The sequence below is a fragment of the Ochotona princeps genome, chromosome 17 (genome assembly GCF_030435755.1).
Source record: "Ochotona princeps isolate mOchPri1 chromosome 17, mOchPri1.hap1, whole genome shotgun sequence".
Lineage (NCBI taxonomy): Eukaryota > Metazoa > Chordata > Mammalia > Lagomorpha > Ochotonidae > Ochotona > Ochotona princeps.
This window is the reverse complement of record NC_080848.1, coordinates 21,182,551-21,204,119: the sequence shown is the minus strand read 5'-3', so window position 1 is coordinate 21,204,119 and position 21,569 is coordinate 21,182,551. Positions and strand designations below refer to the sequence as shown.

The 21,569-nt window shown below is 58.9% G+C and overlaps 1 protein-coding gene across 2 annotated transcripts; it reads left to right on the top strand.

Moving 5' to 3' along the window:
- Positions 1–260: 260 nt before the first annotated feature.
- COL1A1 (collagen type I alpha 1 chain) lies at positions 261–15,242 on the top strand. 2 transcript variants are annotated; one of them, XM_004591062.4, is made up of 51 exons: positions 266–612; positions 2,002–2,196; positions 2,279–2,313; positions 2,415–2,450; positions 2,539–2,640; positions 3,364–3,432; positions 3,679–3,723; positions 3,881–3,934; positions 4,092–4,145; positions 4,553–4,606; positions 4,707–4,760; positions 5,081–5,134; positions 5,216–5,260; positions 5,375–5,428; positions 5,558–5,602; positions 5,730–5,783; positions 6,055–6,153; positions 6,242–6,286; positions 6,375–6,473; positions 6,590–6,643; positions 6,757–6,864; positions 6,957–7,010; positions 7,215–7,313; positions 7,461–7,514; positions 7,600–7,698; positions 8,186–8,239; positions 8,345–8,398; positions 8,497–8,550; positions 8,657–8,710; positions 9,096–9,140; positions 9,242–9,340; positions 9,531–9,638; positions 9,966–10,073; positions 10,250–10,303; positions 10,455–10,508; positions 10,668–10,775; positions 10,882–10,935; positions 11,046–11,099; positions 11,195–11,356; positions 11,464–11,571; positions 11,734–11,841; positions 11,979–12,032; positions 12,125–12,232; positions 12,565–12,618; positions 12,740–12,847; positions 13,150–13,203; positions 13,454–13,561; positions 13,647–13,926; positions 14,064–14,254; positions 14,462–14,704; positions 14,838–15,242. In XM_004591062.4, exons 1-51 carry the CDS (start codon positions 510–512, stop codon positions 14,982–14,984), a joined length of 4,389 nt encoding a protein of 1,462 aa, XP_004591119.1. In that variant the 5' UTR covers positions 266–509; the 3' UTR covers positions 14,985–15,242. The 2 variants fall into 2 exon arrangements, with proteins under 2 accessions (XP_058531883.1, XP_004591119.1); XM_058675900.1 differs by lacking the exons at positions 11,464–11,571; positions 11,734–11,841; positions 11,979–12,032 and having other exon boundaries at positions 261–612; positions 11,195–11,279; positions 12,156–12,232.
- The last annotated feature ends 6,327 nt before the right edge of the window (positions 15,243–21,569 follow it).

Here is a 21,569-nt window from a genome sequence, read left to right as displayed (position 1 = left end):
CCCACCTTTGGACTATTCCCCAGCCAGCACCCCCAGTTCCACCTTGTTCAGATGGGGGGACCCCAGGAGGACAGAGTAAAGGGTATCCCTGACCCAACTGTGATGTCCACACTCTAGCAGGACCCCAGCTGGTCTGGCGGCAGCCCCTGTGGCTCTGGGGCTGGGCTGGGGGGCTGGGGATGCAGAGCCACGAAAGGGGGAGATGTGGCGTGGACTCCCTTCCCTGCCCTGCCCTCCTCCTCCCCCTCTCCGTTCCAACTCCCAAATTGGGGGCCGGGCCAGGCGACTGTGATTGGCTGGGGGCCGGGCGGCCGGCTCCCCCTCTCCGAGGGGCAGGCTTCCTCCCGGCGCTCCCTCAAGACTGTATAAAAGGGGCCCAGGCCAGGCATCGCAGCAGACGGAGTTTCTCCTCGGGGTCGGAGCAGGAGGCACGCGAAGTGAGGCCACGCATGAGCGGACGCTAACCCCCCACCCCAGCCGCAAAGAGTCTACATGTCTAGGGTCTAGACATGTTCAGCTTTGTGGACCTCCGGCTCCTGCTCCTCTTAGCGGCCACCGCCCTCCTGACGCACGGCCAGGAGGAAGGCCAAGTCGAGGGCCAAAGCGAAGACAGTAAGTCCCCAGCTCCTGGGAGTCCCCGGCTCGGTGGAAGCACGCCCTGATGGTCCAGAAGGCTGCTGTTTCCACGCACAGTCGGATGCTCGGGAGACTTGGGCAGATGGGGATGGCGCTGGTGCCCTCGGTGCCCCGGGGCACCAGGGATGCACCCTGGGATGGGGACGGTCATGGGCGCCTTGCCTAGAAGTGGGAGGCGAGGATGGAGTGCGCCGGGCGCTGGGACGGGAAGACATCCCCAGCGCGCATCGTTCGAGGACAGCAGGGACAAGGGTCGTCAGAGCGCGGGACAAGGGGCTAGCACGTCGGAGAGAGGATGGGGGCGCCGAACTGGAGATCTGGAGCCCGAGCTGTGAAAACGGTCGGGAGGGCTATGGGATGATTCATAAGGAAAGATTGTTTGCCTTCGCTGCAGGCGAGACCGCGTTCTGGGGCCGCGGGGGAGGACGTGGGCAGTGGGCGGGTCGGAGGCCGCAAAGTTTGGCGCGGACTGTGCGGGCGCGGTCCTGGCGCCCCCTGCTGGTCGGCCCTGAGCAATGCGCCCCTTCCCATTCCAGCTAGTGCGGCGCTTCTCCGCCGGGACGCTGGAGCCCACAGACGCGGGTGGGGGCCGTGCGGGGACCCCCACCTCTAAATCGGGACGGGAAATCTGGGGACCGGCAGCCCGTCCTGGGAAATCGGCCCCGCCCGCCCCGTCCCGGTGGCGTGGCGTTGCCTGCCGCCTGGTGGCCATCTGGGTAGGGAGTAGATGCCCGCGTGGTGGGTGTGGCTACCTGCTGTCACGACTCTCGGAGGACTTTGGGGTTTCTTGGTTAAGAAGTGATCCAGAGGGACCCTGGCTGGATTTGGAGCGCCGTCTCTTAGGACGTGCGGGCGCTGGAGGCTCTTTGAGCGTCTTGGAGGGTCTCCCCCACTTCCAGGAGGCCCCGCCCCATTCCCCTCGCTCCGCCCACGCCGTCCCACCTGCCGGGGGACCGGGGGCGGGAGGAGGATGGGCCGGACCTCGCTTGTCTCCTCCTGGCCTCTGCACGCCCACCGCCCACGAGCCTGCCCCCTCGACGGGGCCCCTCCCGTCCTCTCGCTCCCCACCCCCCGTGGCTTTGTGTGTCGTTTGGCCGCCGCGCCAATGGGCTGAGGTTGGAGTTGGAAGCATCCTGGGCCCCAGGCTTTTGTTTAAATTCCTGAGAACTGGAAAGAGTTACAGCCGCGCTGGCCCGGCGCCCCGGGCGCTGTCACCGGCGCTGACGAGGAGCAGGCGAGCAGGGGGAAGGGCAGGAGGGAAATGGAAACGGCGAAGGCCGCTGCTGGGAGAGACCGAGCGGGCCGAGGAGAGGGTCTCGGGCGCCCCTGACAGCACCCCAACTCCTCCTCCTGTTCTTGCCCCAGTCCCACCAGTCACCTGCGTGCAGGACGGTATCCGGTACAGTGAAGGAGAAATATGGAAACCCGAGCCGTGCCAGATCTGCGTCTGCCACAAGGGCGACATCTTGTGCGATGAGGTGATCTGTGAGGACACCAACAACTGTCCTGGCGCCAAAGTGCTTCCTAACGAGTGCTGCCCTGTCTGCCCCGAAGACCCGGGTAGGGCTCGGGGCCCCGGGACTGGGGGAGGTGGGCCGGAGGCAGCAAAGCCCACCTGTGACCCACGCCTCCTCTCCCCTAGATATCCCCACTGACCAGGATACCGCCGGAGTCGAGGTAACTCTCTGCCCACCTCCCCAAGCCCCAGGTTCTCGCTGTCCAGCCCACGCTTCCTTCTCTAACCTGAACTCTGCTCTGTCCCTTTCCCAACTCTATAGGGACCCAAGGGAGACACTGGACCCCGAGGCGCACGGGTGAGCGCCGGCCTCCCTCCGCGGCGGGACTGGGGTGGACGTGGCTCGCGGCTGTCACTCACACCGGCCCTGCTCTCCTCCCCTGCAGGGACCCGCCGGACCCCCTGGCCGAGATGGCATCCCCGGACAGCCCGGACTTCCCGGCCCCCCAGGCCCCCCAGGCCCTCCTGGACCCCCTGGCCTCGGAGGAGTAAGTACAGCGCCGAGACCCCTGGGTCGAGGGGAGGCTTTGAGTGTCCCGCCTCACGCGCGCGATGTACTTGTTGCTTGGTTTTGGTGTCATCACCACATTCTAGGATAGCAAACTTGGAGTTGCCGGAGGCGTTCCCGGCGCTGAAGCGCTCCCGGTGCACTCGCCCGTGAACTGGGACAGTGCGAGCATTACTTTTTTTCTGAGCCATTTGACAGTGCATTTCTGATTCTGAGGGTGTGTTGTTCTCTTGGCAGCCCCTAAGAGCAACAACATTCTCTGACGTGCCCAGAGCACAGGGAGTCAGCTTGGGGAATTGAAAGCTATTGAGCTAACTAGCAGTCCGTGTTCAACTTTACACCAGTGTCCCAGCAATGTCCTTTATCGCTTTTTTTTTTTTTGTCCTTATCCTAGATGCCACCCAAGATCATGGACTGCCTTTAAGTCACCATGTCTGTTTGGTGTCTAGGAATGTGGGACATTCCTCAGGCATCCCCTGACTTTCAGAACACAGACATTTTGAACAGTCTGGTTTTGTCAGGTGCCACAGTTTGAGATTTTCCAACAGGCGGATTTGGAGCGGGAACATTTCACAGGCAACGTTGAAGCTCTCAATGCACAGGGCTTCTGTTAGTTCCACTCTTGGGAACTGATGCTTTTCTGCCTCGCCAGTGGCTGCCCTGGCCCGCTCGTGTCTCATGCACCCTTTCCTGTGTGTTCCAGAACTTTGCTCCCCAGATGTCTTACGGCTATGATGAGAAATCTGCTGGAGTTTCCGTGCCTGGTCCCATGGTGAGCCACCAGGGGGAGCAGAAGGGACACAGGAGGAGTGGGCGGGGATCTAGAGAAGCTGGGCAGGTGTTGGCACAGGGTGCTGGTATAAAAGGATTGGGACGGCCAGACGGGCTGTGGGAGCCTCAGATTCCAGAGGGCCATGCGGTGGTCCCCGCAGGAATCAGTGGGAGCCCGCAAGACTCTCCCTACGCTGCATTTTCCTGCAGACACATGGCATGACCCTCTTTTCGTTTCCCTCCATAGGGTCCTTCCGGTCCTCGCGGTCTTCCTGGCCCCCCGGGCTCACCTGTAAGTATCTAGCATGTCTTCCTACACCACTGTGGGCTCTGGGCTTTTGCGGGCAGCTCTGGGATGCAGGCCAGGACCACACTTAGAGTCCTCTTGCTGAGATGGGGAAGCTGAGCAGAGATCTGTCCATCTAACCAGCCTCTCTGTCCTCTTCCAGGGTCCCCAAGGTTTCCAAGGTCCCCCTGGAGAGCCCGGCGAGCCTGGAGCTTCTGTAAGCACTTCCCCTGCGCCCTCAGTGTCCCCTGCTAAAGGACCTCACACACGCACACCTGGGGGCCTCCCTCTCCGCCCCCTGCCAGCCTCACCCTTCCCCCTCCTTTGGTTCTTGTCCTGGGGATCCTAACTGTCTTTTCTCTTCCCATCTCTAGGGTCCCATGGGTCCCCGTGGTCCCCCTGGCCCTCCTGGCAAGAATGGAGATGATGTAAGTAGCTGCCGGAAGAAGATTCCTTTCTGGCCCATGGCCTCTACTAGTCAGGTCCTGTGATCTCCACCCCAAGGCCCCAGCACCTTTGCAGGTGACAGACAGAGGCAGGAGGGCACCACTCCCTGACACAGGGGACTGCGTTTGAGCAATGCCCTTCACCCTTATCCAGGTGCTCATCCCCATCCCTTGCAGGGCTGACTGTTCTCTCCAGTGCAGGTTGAACCTTCAGGTGTAACTTGACAGACAGCAGGTGCATAGCTGGTGAGCCTAACTCACCATAGGGCCCAAGCTGTAATATCTCTCCTGGTATTCATGTGCAGCTACATGAGGCTTTCCCAGGGTAAGGTCTGATCGACCACCATCTTGAGGCACATAGCCCTGATCGCTTTTCTTTTCCCTGTCAGGGAGAAGCTGGAAAACCTGGTCGTCCTGGTGAGCGTGGGCCTCCTGGGCCTCAGGTGAGCAGGGTGAGACTGACTGGGGTGGCACATGGGAGCTGTGTCCATGAGGATGGTGTCTAACACCCCTTCCTTGTCCTTCTCTCCTTCCTCTCTCCAGGGTGCTCGTGGCCTGCCTGGAACAGCTGGCCTTCCCGGAATGAAAGGACACAGAGTGAGTTCCCTTCAAGTCCATTCTCAAGTCCCCTAAATCCCTAGCATCAATGGATTCAGCTCTTTCCCGAGAGCCCTGGTGTGAGTTCTGGGGGTGGGGGATTAACAATAGACTTTCCAAAGAATTCCCCTCCACAAGAAAAAAGCCCACAGGAAAGGACTAGGTGAGAACTTGGGCCCACAGGGGTTGGGTCCAGCTAGAGACAGACAGATGGCTGGGACAACCTCCCCAGGAGCTCTCTTGGGTCTAGCTAGGTGTCAGGATTATTCCCCTCATCCCCACATCCACAGGGTCTCACCTGTCCCTCTTTCCTGCCTTAGGGTTTCAGTGGTTTGGATGGTGCCAAGGGAGATGCTGGCCCTGCTGGTCCCAAGGTAAGAGGCTGGGTGAAGTTTATACCCCTCACCCTCAGCCCCACCATGAATGAGTTCCTCACTCTATTCCTTATTCTTTAGGGTGAGCCTGGTAGCCCTGGTGAAAATGGAGCTCCTGGTCAGATGGTGAGTATGCCAGCTGTTAACAGGAAGGGAGCAAGCAGGTGCAGGGGTATGAAGCAGCCTTGGACGGAGTAACGGTCTCCCAGCTCATCTGGCTTCCATTGACTTGGTTTTCAGGGCCCCCGTGGTCTGCCTGGTGAGAGAGGCCGTCCTGGACCCCCTGGCACTGCTGTGAGTACTCCTGACCTCTGTATATGGGGAGAGGTTGAGATGGGGAGGGGTGTCCCTGGGCCCTTAAAGGGCTTCCCCAGGGAGCTGCAGGGCTCAGGGTGTGTGACTGGATTTCCCCTCTTCTTGCAGGGTGCTCGTGGAAATGATGGTGCTACTGGTGCTGCCGGCCCCCCTGTGAGTATGGCCTCTTGACTTCAGTGGTCAGCTTTTGATGTGTCTTGAACCTAGGATCTCCTCCATCCTAGCATGTGACTGGCAGCTGCCAGCTTCCTTCCCACTAACACCTTCCTTTCATTCCCAGGGTCCCACTGGTCCTGCTGGTCCTCCTGGCTTCCCTGGAGCTGTCGGTGCTAAGGTGAGACCCCTGCCCCTACCCCACTTCCTCTGCCACTGGCATTGATCATGACTGTCACAGGTCAGGGGGTCTCCCTGCTCCCCAAATCAGGGAGTTCTAGAGGGGCAGGAGAGAGAAGCCTCTTTTCCAACTCCTTTGCCTTGGGGAGGGCAGCAGGTGCTTTCATGATTTCAGAGTGCTGCTCTTCGACCTTCTGTCCTCACTGCCACCTGCCCATGAGCAAGGTTGGGTTCCCTGCTGGATACTGACCGTGTCTTGTCTTCTGCCTTAGGGTGAAGCTGGTCCCCAAGGAGCCCGAGGCTCTGAAGGTCCCCAGGGTATTCGTGGTGAACCCGGTCCCCCTGGCCCTGCTGGTGCTGCTGGCCCTGCTGTAAGTATCTTTCTCCCAGTATCCCCTGGACCACTTCCCATCCTCAGTGTCTTTGTGGGTCACTCACTCTCTTTTCTCTGTGCCACAGGGAAACCCTGGTGCTGATGGACAACCTGGTGCTAAAGGTGCCAATGTGAGTATCTTGTTCATTGCTGGCTGGCCATGGGGCTCCCATTCCCACCCTGCACTCCTGGGCTCCATGTCTACTCTGCCTCCCACAGGGTGCTCCTGGTATTGCTGGTGCTCCTGGCTTCCCTGGTGCCCGCGGCCCCTCTGGACCCCAGGGCCCCAGCGGCCCTCCTGGTCCCAAGGGTAACAGTGTAAGTGCCACCCTATCCCTTCGGGCCCCCTGCCAATGCACCTGCCTGCACAGTGGCTCATGGCAGATGAGCTCCGTCCACTCTTGGCTCAACTTCTCTTCCTTCCTCCCTTGCAGGGTGAACCTGGTGCCCCCGGCAACAAAGGAGACACTGGTGCCAAGGGAGAGCCTGTGAGTGCCTGTCTGCCCTGGAGGGCTCTGGAGAGGAACTTAGGGGGGAACCCTGAGGCTGAAACCAGGACGGCCCCTCACCAGGGTTGCCTGCTACTTTCTACCCATTGCAGGGTCCCGCTGGTGTTCAAGGACCCCCTGGCCCTGCTGGAGAGGAAGGAAAACGAGGTGCCCGAGGTGAACCCGGACCTGCTGGCCTGCCTGGACCCCCTGGCGAGCGTGTATGTACACTTCTCCCCACGGCCTCCGTCCTCACCCCAGTGCCTGTCTGTATGCCCTGGATCCCTAAGCTCACCGCCTACTCTCTCTGCAGGGTGGACCTGGCAGCCGCGGTTTCCCTGGTGCAGATGGTGTGGCTGGCCCCAAGGTAATCCAAGCCCCCTCTCTCGTCACCTGCCCCACTCCAGGCCCCAGTGCACCTCACCTTGGCCATTCCACCCCTGCCAAGCCCCTCTCTGAAGCCCACCTGAGCCAATGCCCTCAGCCCTCCTTGGTAAGGAAGAAGGCACCAGGCCTTGGTCACAAGGCCCTCACTTGAGCCCCTTGTCCTCCTGTGATTTCCCTCTCTCAGGGTCCTGCTGGCGAACGTGGTGCTCCTGGTCCTGCTGGCCCCAAAGGGTCTCCTGGTGAAGCTGGCCGCCCCGGTGAAGCTGGTCTGCCTGGTGCCAAGGTGCGGCCCCCATCCTGTTGTCCAGATTGGCCAGACGCCCCCTGGCATGTGTGGGGTTTGGGATGAGGCATTCTGAAGCAAGGACCAGCCCCATCATCACCTTCTCCCCCTTGCTCACGCTACTATGTCTCCCCCTTCCTTCCTCAGGGTCTGACTGGAAGCCCTGGTAGCCCTGGTCCTGATGGCAAAACTGGTCCCCCTGTAAGTATCCCTCCTCCTGCACCCTAGCCCCGCTTGCTGTCTTCCACTTCTGTCCTCACCTCCATTTTGTGCCTCCCATCTTCAGGGTCCCGCTGGTCAAGATGGTCGCCCTGGACCCCCAGGTCCTCCTGGTGCCCGTGGTCAGGCTGGTGTGATGGGATTCCCTGGACCCAAAGGTGCCGCTGTGAGTACTGACTGAGGGGCCACCAGGGACTGGGGACAAGGGCCTGGGCTTCCAACTCGCTGTGTGGCCTCATCCCACTCACTGGCCTTCTCTGGGCCTCAGTCTCCTTATCAGTAGCATAGGGGACTTCTGGCTGCACAGTTTTTGCTCTGTCCCCAGAACATAGCAAGATGGGTACCCCCCACAGCTCCACACTCACACAAAGTTGGTAGGTTTTTTTGTAGAATGGTCACCCCCAAATTTTGGAGGGTTTGTTGAGTTCCAAGATAGAAAAGGAGATGAAAGTGCTTTGCAGTTGGGGCTGCAGCAAGTGCTGGCAGGACAAGGCAGGGGAAAGAGTGAAGGGAATGAGGACTGCGTGGCTGTCTGTGGCTAGAGGGGAGCCAGCAGGACAAGGTCCCCTTCAGGAACTCCCCTAGAAGAAAGCAGGAGAGACCCAAAAGGTCTTGCTTCAGCCACCTTAGACCTCATGCTCTTGTTTCCCCAGGGAGAACCCGGTAAAGCTGGAGAGAGAGGCGTTCCTGGACCCCCCGGCGCTGTGGTGAGCACCCACCTCCTGCACCTGCTCCCCTGCTCCCCTGCTCCCCTGCCTCCAGCTGCCCTCTGTGCTTTTTCCCCTGAACTCTCCCTTTCTCCCTCCCCACAGGGTGCCCCTGGCAAAGACGGAGAAGCTGGAGCTCAGGGACCCCCTGGACCTGCTGTGAGTGTCCCTGCCTGGGAGGCCTGGGGAAATGATGCCCTCTGTCCCCACCCTGTCCCCTCGGCCTTCCTGTGACCATTGCTCTCTGCCCGTGACAGGGTCCTGCTGGAGAGAGAGGTGAACAAGGCCCTGCTGGTTCCCCAGGATTCCAGGTGAGGTGGCAGTCAGGGGACTGGGTGAACAAGCCTGGGGGAAGAGCCCCTTTGTCCCTCCAGACTCTGAAGCCCTTCTCCTTTCTCTCCTACTGCTCACCTACAGGGTCTCCCTGGCCCCGCTGGTCCCCCTGGAGAAGCAGGCAAACCTGGTGAACAGGTAAGAGGGAGCCTCCAGCCGGAAGGGCCATAAATGAAGGGAATACAGGGTAGGTCCCTGCTCCGAGCTATTCAGACAGCCATCAGCTAGAGGAGTGAAGGTTAGTCAGGAGAAGGGGCAGGAGGAGGAATGGAAGCAGCCAGCAGGGTGGTGGGACCTGCAACAGCAAAGCTGAGACCCTGGGGACCCCCGTGAAGGAGGCTTCCCCTCCCCTGCCTGCTAATGGCAGCTCTTAGTACAGAGCTGGGGGGGCGGGGAGTGGCTGGGTGGGACAACTCCAGATCAGAGCTAAGGGCATCCTGGACTCTGAGGGCCAACCCCAGAAGCAGGGACAAGAGTCCTACCTGTCCCTAGGGCTCACTCTCTGGCCTTGCTCCTCCTACAGGGTGTTCCCGGTGACCTCGGCGCCCCCGGCCCCTCTGGAGCCAGAGTAAGTAGTTTCTGTGCCCCCACTCCCAGCCAGACGGCCCGGCCCAGGCCCAACCTCTGTGGCTGGAGCAACCATCACATGCCCTGACTTCCCCCTTCTAGGGAGAGAGAGGCTTCCCTGGAGAACGTGGTGTGCAAGGTCCTCCCGGCCCCGCTGGCCCCCGCGGATCCAACGGTGCTCCTGGCAATGATGGTGCTAAGGTGAGGACAGCCTGGGGTGCAGGAGGGTGACCCAGGAGAGCAGGGTAGGGGGCTAGGGCAGCCCCCAAATCGGGGCTATGTCTTCCTTCTCCACTCAGGCCCAAGCCTGGGCCATCCCAAGAGGAGGCTCTGGGCTGGGAGCCACTTGGGGGATCCCTGCCTCACTGTGGTCCTCTCTGTTATCATACAGGGTGATGCTGGTGCCCCTGGTGCTCCCGGCAGCCAAGGTGCCCCTGGCCTTCAGGGAATGCCTGGTGAACGTGGTGCAGCTGGTCTTCCAGGTCCCAAGGGTGACAGAGTAAGCACAGCCATGGAGTTCCCTTCCCTTTCCTCTCCCCAGGGACCCTTCTCTCTCTCCCTTCCCCCTCTCTTCTCTGTTCCCTTTGCTGTGGTCCAGTCCTGTCTCTCCAGGAGTTACCATGGTGATGAGAGGTTTGGAGGTGTCCTCGATGGAGGTGCCTTACCTGATCTCTCGGCAATGAGGCCTTATCTACCCAGGTGCCTCCTTTGTCACCCAGCAGGCCCCTTCTCACCTGAAAGCATCCTTGGCACTGGGCAGGAGTCCAGGACACTGCAGCTTGCTTTCTCACCCATCTGGAAGACTCAGCGTTCTCTCTATCTTTAGGGTGATGCTGGTCCCAAAGGTGCTGATGGCTCTCCTGGCAAAGATGGTGTCCGTGGTCTGACTGGTCCCATTGGTCCTCCTGGCCCCGCTGGTGCTCCCGGTGACAAGGTGAGAAGACTGCCTCCCAAGTCTGCCTAAGCAGGCTCTGCAGGCCAGTCAGGTCTGCCATTGCTAACCCAAGCAGCTGGAGGGACCCCAGAGGCTGGGAGGCTCTACTTGGGTCACCTGCCCAGGAGTGCTCTGTGTGGGCCCCCTCACCCCGAGTGTTTGTGCTTGACTTGCAGGGTGAAACGGGTCCCAGCGGCCCTGCTGGTCCCACTGGAGCTCGTGGTGCCCCTGTAAGTACTGAAGGCCCAGCCAATACCCCATCTGTGGCCCTCCTCTCGCTCCATCCTGCATCCCTACCAGTCCATCCTCCCTGTGTTTTAGCCTTGGGCCCCTCTTGTCCCTTGTCACAGCACATCTCTAATCTGCCTGCTTTTCTTCTAGGGAGATCGTGGCGAGCCTGGTCCCCCCGGCCCTGCTGGCTTCGCTGGCCCCCCTGTAAGTATCAAGACCCTCTTGCCCTCTTTCCTTGACACCTTGAGTGCCTGGACAAGGATAGGAGAATCCACCTAAGTCAAGACGCCTCTCACTGCATGTAGTCCCTGCTGCTTCCGGCACTGCAGTCACTAAGCTCCCTCCCTCTCACCCCCACCCCAGGGTGCTGATGGCCAACCTGGTGCTAAAGGCGAACCCGGTGATGCTGGTGCTAAGGGTGACGCTGGTCCTCCCGGCCCTGCTGGTCCTGCCGGTCCTCCTGGCCCTATCGTGAGTATCACTTCCCCCACACAGCACCTTGATTTGTACTTAGGATGCTGGCAGGCTTGGGCTCTATAGTCTGCCCTGGATGTGACATCTCTGTTCTCTCCTGCAGGGTAACGTTGGTGCTCCTGGGCCCAAAGGCGCTCGTGGCAGTGCTGGTCCTCCTGTGAGTATGGCCGCCGCTCAATGGAGTGTCTGTCCAGCTGGCACTGGGAGGTGGGTGGCAGGCCCCACAGAGCTGGCCCCTTCTGACCACTGCTTCGCTTTCTCTGCCAGGGTGCTACTGGTTTCCCTGGTGCTGCTGGCCGAGTCGGCCCCCCTGGCCCCTCTGTAAGTATCTGGGGATGCCTGCTGCTCCGATCCGGGGGATGGTGTGCCCAGGCTATCAACAGGATAGTCTGACAGCTCCTCTTGCCTCCCCCTAGGGAAATGCTGGACCCCCTGGCCCTCCTGGCCCTGCTGGCAAAGAAGGTGGCAAAGGTCCCCGTGGTGAGACTGGCCCCGCTGGACGACCTGGTGAAGTTGGACCCCCTGGCCCTCCTGGCCCTGCTGGCGAGAAAGGATCCCCTGGTGCTGATGGACCTGCTGTGAGTGCCCACCCAGATCCCTGCAGCTCCAAGATGGGGCCTGCGCCAGGGAGACTGCCTGCACCTCCACGTGGGTCAGCCGCCTCACTCCCATCTGCCCCCTACAGGGCGCTCCCGGAACACCCGGACCTCAGGGCATTACTGGACAGCGTGGTGTAGTCGGCCTGCCTGGGCAGAGAGGAGAAAGAGGCTTCCCTGGCCTGCCTGGCCCCTCTGTGAGTACCCCTCACCTCAGTAGCAATTAATGAGGGAACCCAGGGAAGGACATCTGAGGCTTTGCAGAATGCAGCCTGAGTGGGGGCAAGGAAGACAAGTGGCCCCGAGAGACTGAGGGCTTCCCCACACCATCTCCCCACTGATTCCTGCTTCTTGCTTAGGGTGAACCTGGCAAACAAGGTCCTTCTGGAGCCAGTGGCGAGCGTGGTCCCCCTGGCCCCATGGGCCCCCCTGGACTGGCTGGACCCCCTGGTGAATCTGGACGTGAGGTAAGACACATCCAGCCCCCAGGCCATGCCCTCCATAGGCCATTTGTGTCCAAGCCCGAGCCAGGGCCCACCTGACTAACCCTCACCTCTCTCTCTCTCTCTCTCTCTCTCTCCTCTCTCTCTCTCTCTCTTTCTAGGGCTCTCCTGGTGCTGAAGGCTCCCCTGGTCGTGATGGCTCTCCTGGCCCCAAGGTAAGATGGCCATGCCCAGAGCCACAGCCCTGCTTTCCCTGCCCCCACTCCTGCCTGCCTGCTGACCACAAGGTGCCCTCTCTCCCATCCAGGGTGACCGTGGTGAGACTGGCCCTGCTGGACCCCCTGGCGCTCCTGGCGCTCCCGGTGCTCCTGGTCCTGTGGGCCCTGCTGGCAAGAGTGGTGATCGTGGTGAGACGGTAAGTAACTGGGAACAGCTTCCTGCTTGTGGTCAGACCAGGGGTTCTGCAGCTCAGAGGCAGGGATGGAGAGCGGGTGGATGGCTGGCCAGCAGGCCCTGGGTCAGGGGAGAAAGAAAGGCACTCTCAACGAGCTCAACCTCCAGTTGCCACTCCCAGACAGATTTATGGGGCTCACCTGAAACCTGACTCTAGGGAGCTTGATCCAGAGGGGTCAGGAGAGTCTAGCATAATGGGAAGGTATAAGGGTGAGGGGACAGAGGAATCCCCTCCTGCAGCTCGCCCCATTCTCCCCCAGTCTAGAATTTAACACACTTCTGTGTCCTCCCCAGGGTCCTGCTGGTCCTGCTGGTCCCATTGGCCCTGCTGGTGCCCGCGGCCCTGCTGTAAGTATGCCATGCTGGCTCCACGCCTTCGGGCCCCATGTCCCAATGCAGACAGTGTCCTGCTCAGCACTTGCGACAGCACAGAACTTCGGCCTCACAGCTGTCCCTGCTTCTCTTCTAGGGTCCTCAAGGTCCCCGTGGTGACAAGGGTGAGACAGGCGAACAGGGCGACAGAGGCATCAAGGGTCACCGTGGCTTCTCCGGTCTCCAGGGTCCTCCTGGCCCTCCTGTGAGTATACCTGCCCCCTCCCCAGGTCCCACCTCCCAATGGGGCTTCTCTGTCATCTTCCCTGGGCTGTGCTGTGTGATGTGGAGGGAGGACCCTTGGCCTCAGTTTCCCCCAATAGTCACCCTGACTCCTCCCAAGTGGGGACTAGGGTCTGGAAATTCATGAACAGGTCTACACAGCCACAAAGAGGGAGTGAGGGAGGAGAGGTCTCAGCCTGGGGCTCCATCTCCCCACCCAGACCCCACTCCCCTGGCCGCCTCTGCCTGCCCTGGGCCTGAATTGTTTCCATGTCCATCCTACAGGGCTCTCCTGGTGAACAAGGTCCTTCTGGAGCATCTGGCCCTGCTGGTCCCCGCGTAAGTCATGCCATCCACTGTCTCCTCCTGGGTCCTGAGCCCAAGCTTACCTCCAGGCTGCTTCGCCTCTCTGGAGTGGGGTTGGGGGGAGGGAAGAAGAGTCCTGGGGCAGCAATCAGATTCAGCCTCCCGGTGCCTTTCCTGACCCAGTGGTAGGCACAAGCAAAGCTGACCTCAGGCACCCAGGCAGAGACCACCCTGTGAGGCAGCTGCCAGCTTCTTCCAACTCTCTCTCCCTTCATCCCTCCAGGGTCCCCCTGGCTCTGCTGGAGCTCCTGGTAAAGACGGACTCAACGGCCTCCCAGGTCCCATTGGCCCTCCTGGTCCCCGTGGTCGCACTGGTGACGCCGGCCCTGTTGTACGTAGCTTCCTTTCCTTCTGCCTTGTGGCCTTCCAGCCCTGAAAGCATGTGCACAATGGTCATCCCCATTCTCTCTAAACAGGGTCCCCCTGGTCCTCCTGGTCCGCCTGGTCCTCCTGGTCCTCCCAGTGCTGGTTTCGACTTCATCATGCCCCAACCACCTCAAGAGAAGGCTCATGACGGCGGCCGCTACTACCGGGCTGATGACGCCAATGTGATGCGTGACCGTGACCTCGAGGTGGACACCACCCTCAAGAGCCTGAGCCAGCAGATCGAGAACATCAAGAGCCCCGAGGGCAGCCGCAAGAACCCTGCCCGCACCTGCCGGGACCTCAAGATGTGCCACTCAGACTGGAAGAGCGGTGAGAGCCTGCCCAGGCTGGCCCCTTCATCCTCCTCCTCCTCTTCCTCCTCTTAGCCCTGGACCCAGCTGTGCCCCCCTCCCACGCGGTGCTGGTCCCCACCTCCCCTGACTCCACCTTGCCCTGTCCCACTGCAGGAGAGTACTGGATCGACCCCAACCAAGGCTGCAACCTGGACGCCATCAAGGTCTACTGTGACATGGAGACTGGAGCCACCTGCGTGTACCCCACACGTCCCAGCATTGCCCAGAAGAACTGGTACATCAGCAACAATCCCAAAGAGAAGAAGCACGTGTGGTTCGGCGAGAGCATGACCGATGGCTTCCAGGTATGTAGCTGAGCCTACCTAGGGGGCGCTGGTGGGCTGCACGGTGCTCAGGCGCAGCGAGGGGCAGAACGGAATCAGGAGGCAAGAAGGTAGCCGTGGGCAAGCAACACCTGCCCTCGGCGTAATGGGGATGCTGAGGGAGGACATCGGGCAGGAGCGAGGACCCCTACCTGGCCACCCCCTTCTTCACTGTCTCCTCTTGCACAGTTCGAATACGGCGGCGAAGACTCCGACCCTGCCGATGTGGCTATCCAGCTGACATTCCTGCGCCTGATGTCCACCGAGGCCTCCCAGAACATTACCTACCACTGCAAGAACAGCGTGGCCTACATGGACCAGCAGACTGGCAACCTCAAGAAGTCCCTGCTCCTCCAGGGCTCCAACGAGATCGAGCTGCGGGGAGAGGGCAACAGTCGCTTTACCTACACAGTCATCCACGACGGCTGCACGGTGAGTGTTCAAGGACCACCCCATCACTGCTGGGGCTGGGGCTGCCCCGGCAAGTGCCGTTGGTGCCCCACCACCACCCCATCAGGTCCACCCCTGATCATACCCCTCTCCCATTGTCTCCTCCTCACCCCAGAGTCACACCGGAACCTGGGGCAAGACAGTGATCGAATACAAAACCACCAAGACCTCCCGCCTGCCCATCATCGATGTGGCTCCTTTGGACATTGGTGCCCCAGACCAGGAATTCGGTTTCGACATTGCCCCGGCCTGCTTCCTGTAAACTCCCTCCACCCCAATCTGGCTTTCTTCCATCCAACCCACCTCCCATCCACCCCAGAAACAGACAACAACCAACCAAAACTGAAACCCCCCCAAAAAAGCCAAAACACGGGAGACAATTTCACACGGACTTTGGAGATATTTTTTTTCCTTTGCATTCATCTCTCAGACTTAGTTTTTATCTTTGACCAAATGAACATGACCAAAGACCAAAAGTGCATTCAACTTTACCAAAAAAAAAAAAAAAAAAAAGAAAGAATAAATAAATAACTTTTTAAAAAAAGGAAGCTTGGTCCACTTGCTTGAAGACCCTCGTCGGGGTATGCCCTTTCCTGCCCATCGGGCTGATCATACCCCAACGCTGCCCTATCTGCTCCTCACTCCACCCCTCTTGGAGCCTCCGTGCCACGGCTCCCCAAATCTCAGTCTCCCCCGCCTCCCTCCCCCCCCCCCCCCCGCAAAGACACAGGAAACAGTGCATTGTCCTGCCAGCAACCAAAGGCAATGCCAAAACACCCAAGTGCCTCCCTCTCACTCAGCACCCCATACCATGGTGGGGGTCTAGGGCTCTCAGAAACTGCTGCCGGAACCATGCCAGCGGGCACCTCCTGTGGTTTTCTCTTCCATCTGGGGGGAGTCAGCTGCCTCCCCCATCGGGCTCACAGGAGAGTCGGCACAGGCCACAACAAGAGCAAGAACGCCTGCAGTGGAAGTGGGGCTGGGTGGGAGAGACTGTAACTGTTGCTGAAAGACTACCTCGTTCTTGTCTTTGTGTGTCACCGGGGCAACTGTGTGGGGTGGGGCTGGGGGCAGATGCAAGCAGCTCCCCATTTTCTATCCAAGGTGCTGTTACATCTCTGTGACGGGGTGGGCAGGGAAGCGACCTCTGGTGCTATTCCGCAGGCCAGCCGATGTTCCTTTTTTGGTTCAAAGTCTTATTTTATGCTTTAATTTTTTTTTTTCTTTGTCCCTAATGGTGAATTTCTAACGGTGCTATTTCACACGGTAGGAGAGCTACTTGCTCCCTTCCAGCTCACCTCTGGCTGTCTCGGAAGCCTCTTTCTTAAGGTTGTGTCCACTATCTCTATTACTCTCTCTCCTTAGTCCTCACTGCCGGGTTTCAGAGCACAACTTCCCAAAGCATGAAGTGTTGTTTTTTTGTTTTTGTTTTTATTTTTTTCTCCTGGGGTGGGAGGAAGCCAGAGGCTCTGTACCTATTTTGTATGTGTATAATAATTTGAGATGTTTTTAATTATTTTGATGGCTGGAATAAAGCATGTGGAAATGACCCAAACATATCCGCAGTGGCCTCCTAATTTCCTTTCTTGGTGGGGGGTTGGCGGGAGGGAATGTGGGGAGGGAGCATGGAGGAGGATGAACCTCTGTTTTACACCCTTGCTGTCCTCTCATTCTCTTCTAGCTCCTTCCATAGCTCCCTCCCCACCTGCCTTGGGTCTTTCTCTTTTTGCTTACTTTTCTCTCCCTTGAGTCTTCCTTGCCTGTTTTCCAAAGTCTGTCTTTCCCACATTAGCATAGAGTTGACCCAGCCACACAGCATGCGCGCGCATACACACACACACCTTCAGGTCCCAAGACCTCCAAACATCAATGTCTGCCTTCCCATAAATACCAACAATGGCCTCAGTTGTGGGTGGGTGAGGAGCACAGGGGCCCCCTGGAAAGAGCTCCTGCTGAACACATGTTGTTCACCCAGCCTCTGCTCCCTCTTCATTTGTCTCCACCCCAGGCTCCTGCTTAGGAACTGCTGAGCCTCTGGGGACCTGGCAGACTCACTCCTGGGGGACCCCCAAGGAGTCCTAGTGGGAAGGTGCTGCAGCCAAGGCACTCACAGGGCGATGCTAGGGGCGATGCTAGGAAGGACCGAGGCCCACCTGCAAAATGTTTCCAGGCCGGTGGACTCCTCGGAACTTAGGAGCAGTTTGACCCAGGGAGTCAGTCACCCTGTCCAGCCCCTTCCTCCTGCTCTCCTTGTCTGTCCTCATTCTCCCTCCTCTGTTCCCTTGCCCTGGACTTGCCCTTGCTGACATCCTGAGGAAGGTGACAATAGTGACAATAGTGATGGTCATGGGACCACAGAGGATCAGAGAGCTGGGAGTACATGGGACCCCCCAGAGACTGGGAGACAGGAAGGGGACCCTGGGCTCCCCCAACCAAAGGCAGGAGAAGCCCCCCTCGGCCATGGCGGGGGGCACTAGAGAGTGATGGATGAGCCTGAGAGGCCATCTTCTGTGGCAGTACAAGGTGCTCATCACGAGCACTTTTACCACAACATGCTATAGAAAGGGAATTAGTCCACCAGGACACGGAACTCTGACCTAGAAATGAAGGCGTACTTGTGCACAAGTCCCCCAAAGCTGTGCCATGCCTGCTGATTGACAGGTGGACCCAGTTTCTGATCGCTGCTGAGACCAGCCTGCCACACCGCCCCAGTACTGAGTAGGCCCCATCCTCACCTGCACCCCAGGGGGTATCTACAAGCACCCACAACTCCTCCCACCTGTCCAGGCTCACGCTCTCCCTTTAGCAGCCCCGCTACGTTACATACACACCTGGCTTCCTGGTCTTTATGATTTCCTCTGCTTGTTCAACCACTATCCTGCTCTACGCCTGCATCCAGGCCAGGTCAAGCTCACCCCCCCCCCACCCCGATCCCTGAGCTTCCAAAGCTCTCCAGGTGTGCAGAACTTAGCCTGCACTCCAAGACTTTTGCCTGCCATAGTGGTGTTGTCCCAATTTCACCTAGTTCTCTGCAGACAAGAGGCCAGTGTTGCCCAGCCTGGCCCTGTCTGGGCACAGTCTATATTCAGTCTCTGGGGAGATGGAAGAGCAAGATGCCCTGTAGAGAGTAGAGCAGGGTGTGCCCTGCAGAAAGCAGTCTGCCCACAGAAGTAGAGAGCATTTTCCACAGGGTGAGTGTATCCTGTCTGGGTCCAGGGCAACGGCTGCTCGCACTTGCAACGGGGTTGTTGTGACTGAGGAAGGCAAGTTCTGTTTTCATTGAATTGTGATCAGTTTGGGGGTTGCATCAGGCTGGGGCAACTGTCCTGGGCCAAGGAGCAAATAGGCAGTGCTGTCCCGTGTACAAGCCTACACATGGGTGTGTGAAAGGGCATGTGTTGTGCACACATGTATGTGCAGGGGGCTACAGGCCCCGTGTGGCTGGCTTGTGTGGCAGTGGGGTCCCAACAGGCAGCTCCAAGGCCATGCCACACAGCATGGGGTGGGGGGCTGGTGTGTGGTTTCAGCATCAGCGGGACTAGAGGAAAGGGGGACAAAGCAGCTATTATCCTGAATCGCTAGCTGAAGCCCTCCTTTCTGCTGACGTCACAATCGCCCTAAATACAGCCGCCCGGACCCACCCCCGGAGACCCCATTGCCCCTGGCCACCCCAGCGCTGCTCTGCAGAACTCAACTTCGTCTGCTCTGTTTGGAAAGGAACTCTGCACATCTGGGGCTGAATTTTCAAGCAATTGAATATGGAAACGTCTAGAAAGGGAAGACATTTCCTCTGGAATTTTTATTTGTACTGCGGTCTTGAATTTCTGGGCCCCTTTAGAGCCTGGCTCCTGGCAGACTGTCTGCGGTGAGAAGAGGGTGGATTTGGCCTATGTTATTTTTTTCTTCCAGCTTCTTAGCCTTGCCTTCCCCTGCTGTGCCTCTGAGACTTTTCTAGATGGACAGGGCTGAGTGTGACTGAGGGAGGAGAGGCTGTGAAAGGGCTTCTTAGCTGGAGGGTGGCAGCCTTATGTGAGGGGGAATAAAGAGGCCGGGTGTGATGAGGGCCCAAGTATATGTGATGATGAAGGTACTGAGCTAGCACCACCTCCCACCCCCAGTGCCAGTGCCCCCCAGGGAGGCTGATACTGGGATCTGAGTAGGAGAAAGGTGCCACAGAGGTCCCTTCTAGGCCTCTGGGGGTATTGATCACACAAGGGACCCTGCCTCGGTGTGGGTGTGTTGGGATGGGCAGGTACCTGTACCTACAGGTGACCCCTGAGAATTCAGGGGGCTGTGGCACCAGGGATGATGAAGACCCAGGCCTGCGTGAATGGGGACGAATTAGGGAAATGCCAGGGCTAGTGTGGGGAAATCCAGAGAGGCTGAGTATGGTTGCAGGGGCACCCAGCATCTACAGGAATCAGGCAATTGGCCAGAACTGAGTCCACTTCCTGGGTGCCCTCTGAGGGCAATGCATCCGGCTGAAGGCAAATGGAAGATCCGGGAGGGGAGACTCTGCAAGAAGGCTGGCTTTGGCCAGGAGGGCGATGGACCTTTACTCATCTGGAGATCTCCAGGCCGGGCCAGGCACAGATAAGATCAGTCTGGAGGGAGGTAAGTTTGATACCCACAGGTGCCAAAGAAAGTGGGGTTTTTGCTGCATGTGAAGAGGAGGAGGAGCTGGAAGGGCAAAGAACAGAGGCAGAGAAAGTCATGGTCAAGACCACAGCACCACTAGGTCACAGAGCCAAGGTCCGGAGGCTTCCCCGCTATGAGCAGATTCTCCCAGCTCTGACTAAACTTCCCACTCCATTCATGACTATGTGCATGGGGCAGGTGCTTTGTAGCAGGATGGAAAGGGTCTCGGTGGTCAACCTAGGGAGAGAAAAAGAGCCACGAAGTCAGCACTCCCCGATCAAAATGTAGCAAAAGCTTTTCTTTTACATTTTTCTAGCAAGCATCTTTAATTTTTATTTTTATTAGAAAGGCAGACCCTGCAGAGAGATGGAGATACAGAGAGAAAGATCTTCTGTCCATGGGTCCACCCCTAAAGTAGCTGCAACTGCCAGAGTTGAGCCAATCTGAAACCAGGAGCCAGGAATTTCCTCCAGGTCTCCCACGCAGGTGCAGGGTCCCAAGGCCTTGGGTCATCCTCCACTGCCTTCCCAGGCCACAAACTAGGGAGTTGGATGGAAAGTGGAGCAGCCAGAACATTAATCGGCACCCACATGCGATGGATCCCAGTGCATGCAAAGAGGGGATTTAGTCACTGAGCCATTGTGCCAGGACCTAGCACCTATTTTTTTAAAAAATAACAAACAGGTAAAACTACTGTAAATGTATTTAATTGAACATACTCTATCCTGAAATACGATTACTTCCTCCTTATGCTCCATCTCGATTTGGGCCAGGCACATTTCCAGTGCCCCTTGTGGCCCTGTGTGGCCAGTGGCTGTTGTGGTTGGCGGTGCAAGTTCTTATGGAGAGACTAAACTTCCCATCCCACAGGACACGGAAATGCAGGCTGTTAGTCTGTAGGATCTTAGGGAGCAGGGGCACTCTGTGAGCTTCGGTGGTCCCGCAAGGGCTGGCACAGAGTGTGCCCACAGGCTCAGCCTTCACAGGCTTTCCTGCCAGCCAGTACCACATTGGTTGCAACTCTTAGCTGATGAGCAATTCAAATACAGCCAGAGGAGAGAGCTGTAGGGCAGCTGAACTGTGATTCGAGTATATAAGTGAGCGCCTGGAGCTGGGGCCACCTGTGCCCGCAGGGTCGTCTGATGGAGGTGTGGTTGTCCCTCAGTTCTTAGGACTTATTTGGGGACAGTGAAAGAGGCTATGTGGGTGGTGCCACACAGTGGGACTAGAGGAGAGGAACTGTAGGAGGTGGTGAAGGTGGGTGGGGCTGCTGCGTGGGCTCCTGTCCATCCAGGAGAGGCTTACCCTTGTAAGTCTCAAGTTATCTGCGTGTGTGTGTATGTGTGTGTGTACGCGCCCGGGCACAGCTCTGTGTCCTGAGCAGTCACACCATCCTCCCGGCTATTTGTCTGGGCCATTTCCTCTTGGGCCGCCAGCCAGGCTCCCGTGTGCTCCTGGGAGCTGGACAGGGAGGGCAGAACTGCCAAGTCCCTAAGGCAAGGCTAGGAAGCAGAGGGAAGTAGAGCTGGCCTCCCACCTCCGTCTCTGGCCAGCACACAGAAACCCTGACCCTTGAGCAAGCGGCACACAAAGAGCCTCCCCAGACAGCTGGCCTGGCTGCTCCCAACCTCCCAGCTCCCAACCTGCCCAGCTCCTGGATGGGGTCGGATGAACCTAAGCAGGCAGGAGGCAGAGGCCGCATGTGTCAGGCTGCGCAGGTACCCTAGAGTGACTGGGACCACATGCGTGAACAGAGCACACACGCTGGCCGGCACTGCGCCCCGCCTGCCTGCCTGCTACTGCAAATGCCTGGGGATCTGACATGTCTGGTGACTCCGGGAACTGAGCTGGGGGCTGCCCAGAAGGCAGAACCAGCAGAAGCTTTAGCCCGGCCCAAGGAAGCAGCAACTTCCTTAATAGCCGTAAGCACACCCAGTTGCAACTGTCCCTCAGGCTGCCTTTCGCCTCCTGTGAACAAACACTGCATCTCCTAGGGCGCAATCCAGAGCTGGCAACAGATCGGAACAACTGGGCCTGGCAGGCGCCTCTCCCAGAGAGCAGGGGGTGCTGGGAAGGCAGACTGGGAGGGGCCTTAGGATCAGAGGAGGTGCCGTGGGAGGCAGAGCCCAGCACTGCGGTGACCAGCACTGACCTAACACACAGAGGGCCTCTCCTTCCAGGGGAACTGGTCAGCTCCAGACACAACCTC

Excerpts from the sequence above, each read along its gene's own strand:
- COL1A1 (XM_004591062.4), top strand. The coding sequence starts at position 510 with ATGTTCAGCTTTGTGGACCTCCGGCTCCTGCTCCTCTTAGCGGCCACC. Across the intron at positions 5,603-5,729 it reads CTGGTGCTGCCGGCCCCCCT|GGTCCCACTGGTCCTGCTGG; the intron begins GTGAGTATGGCC and ends TTTCATTCCCAG. Across the intron at positions 13,204-13,453 it reads CTGGCCCTGCTGGTCCCCGC|GGTCCCCCTGGCTCTGCTGG; the intron begins GTAAGTCATGCC and ends TCATCCCTCCAG.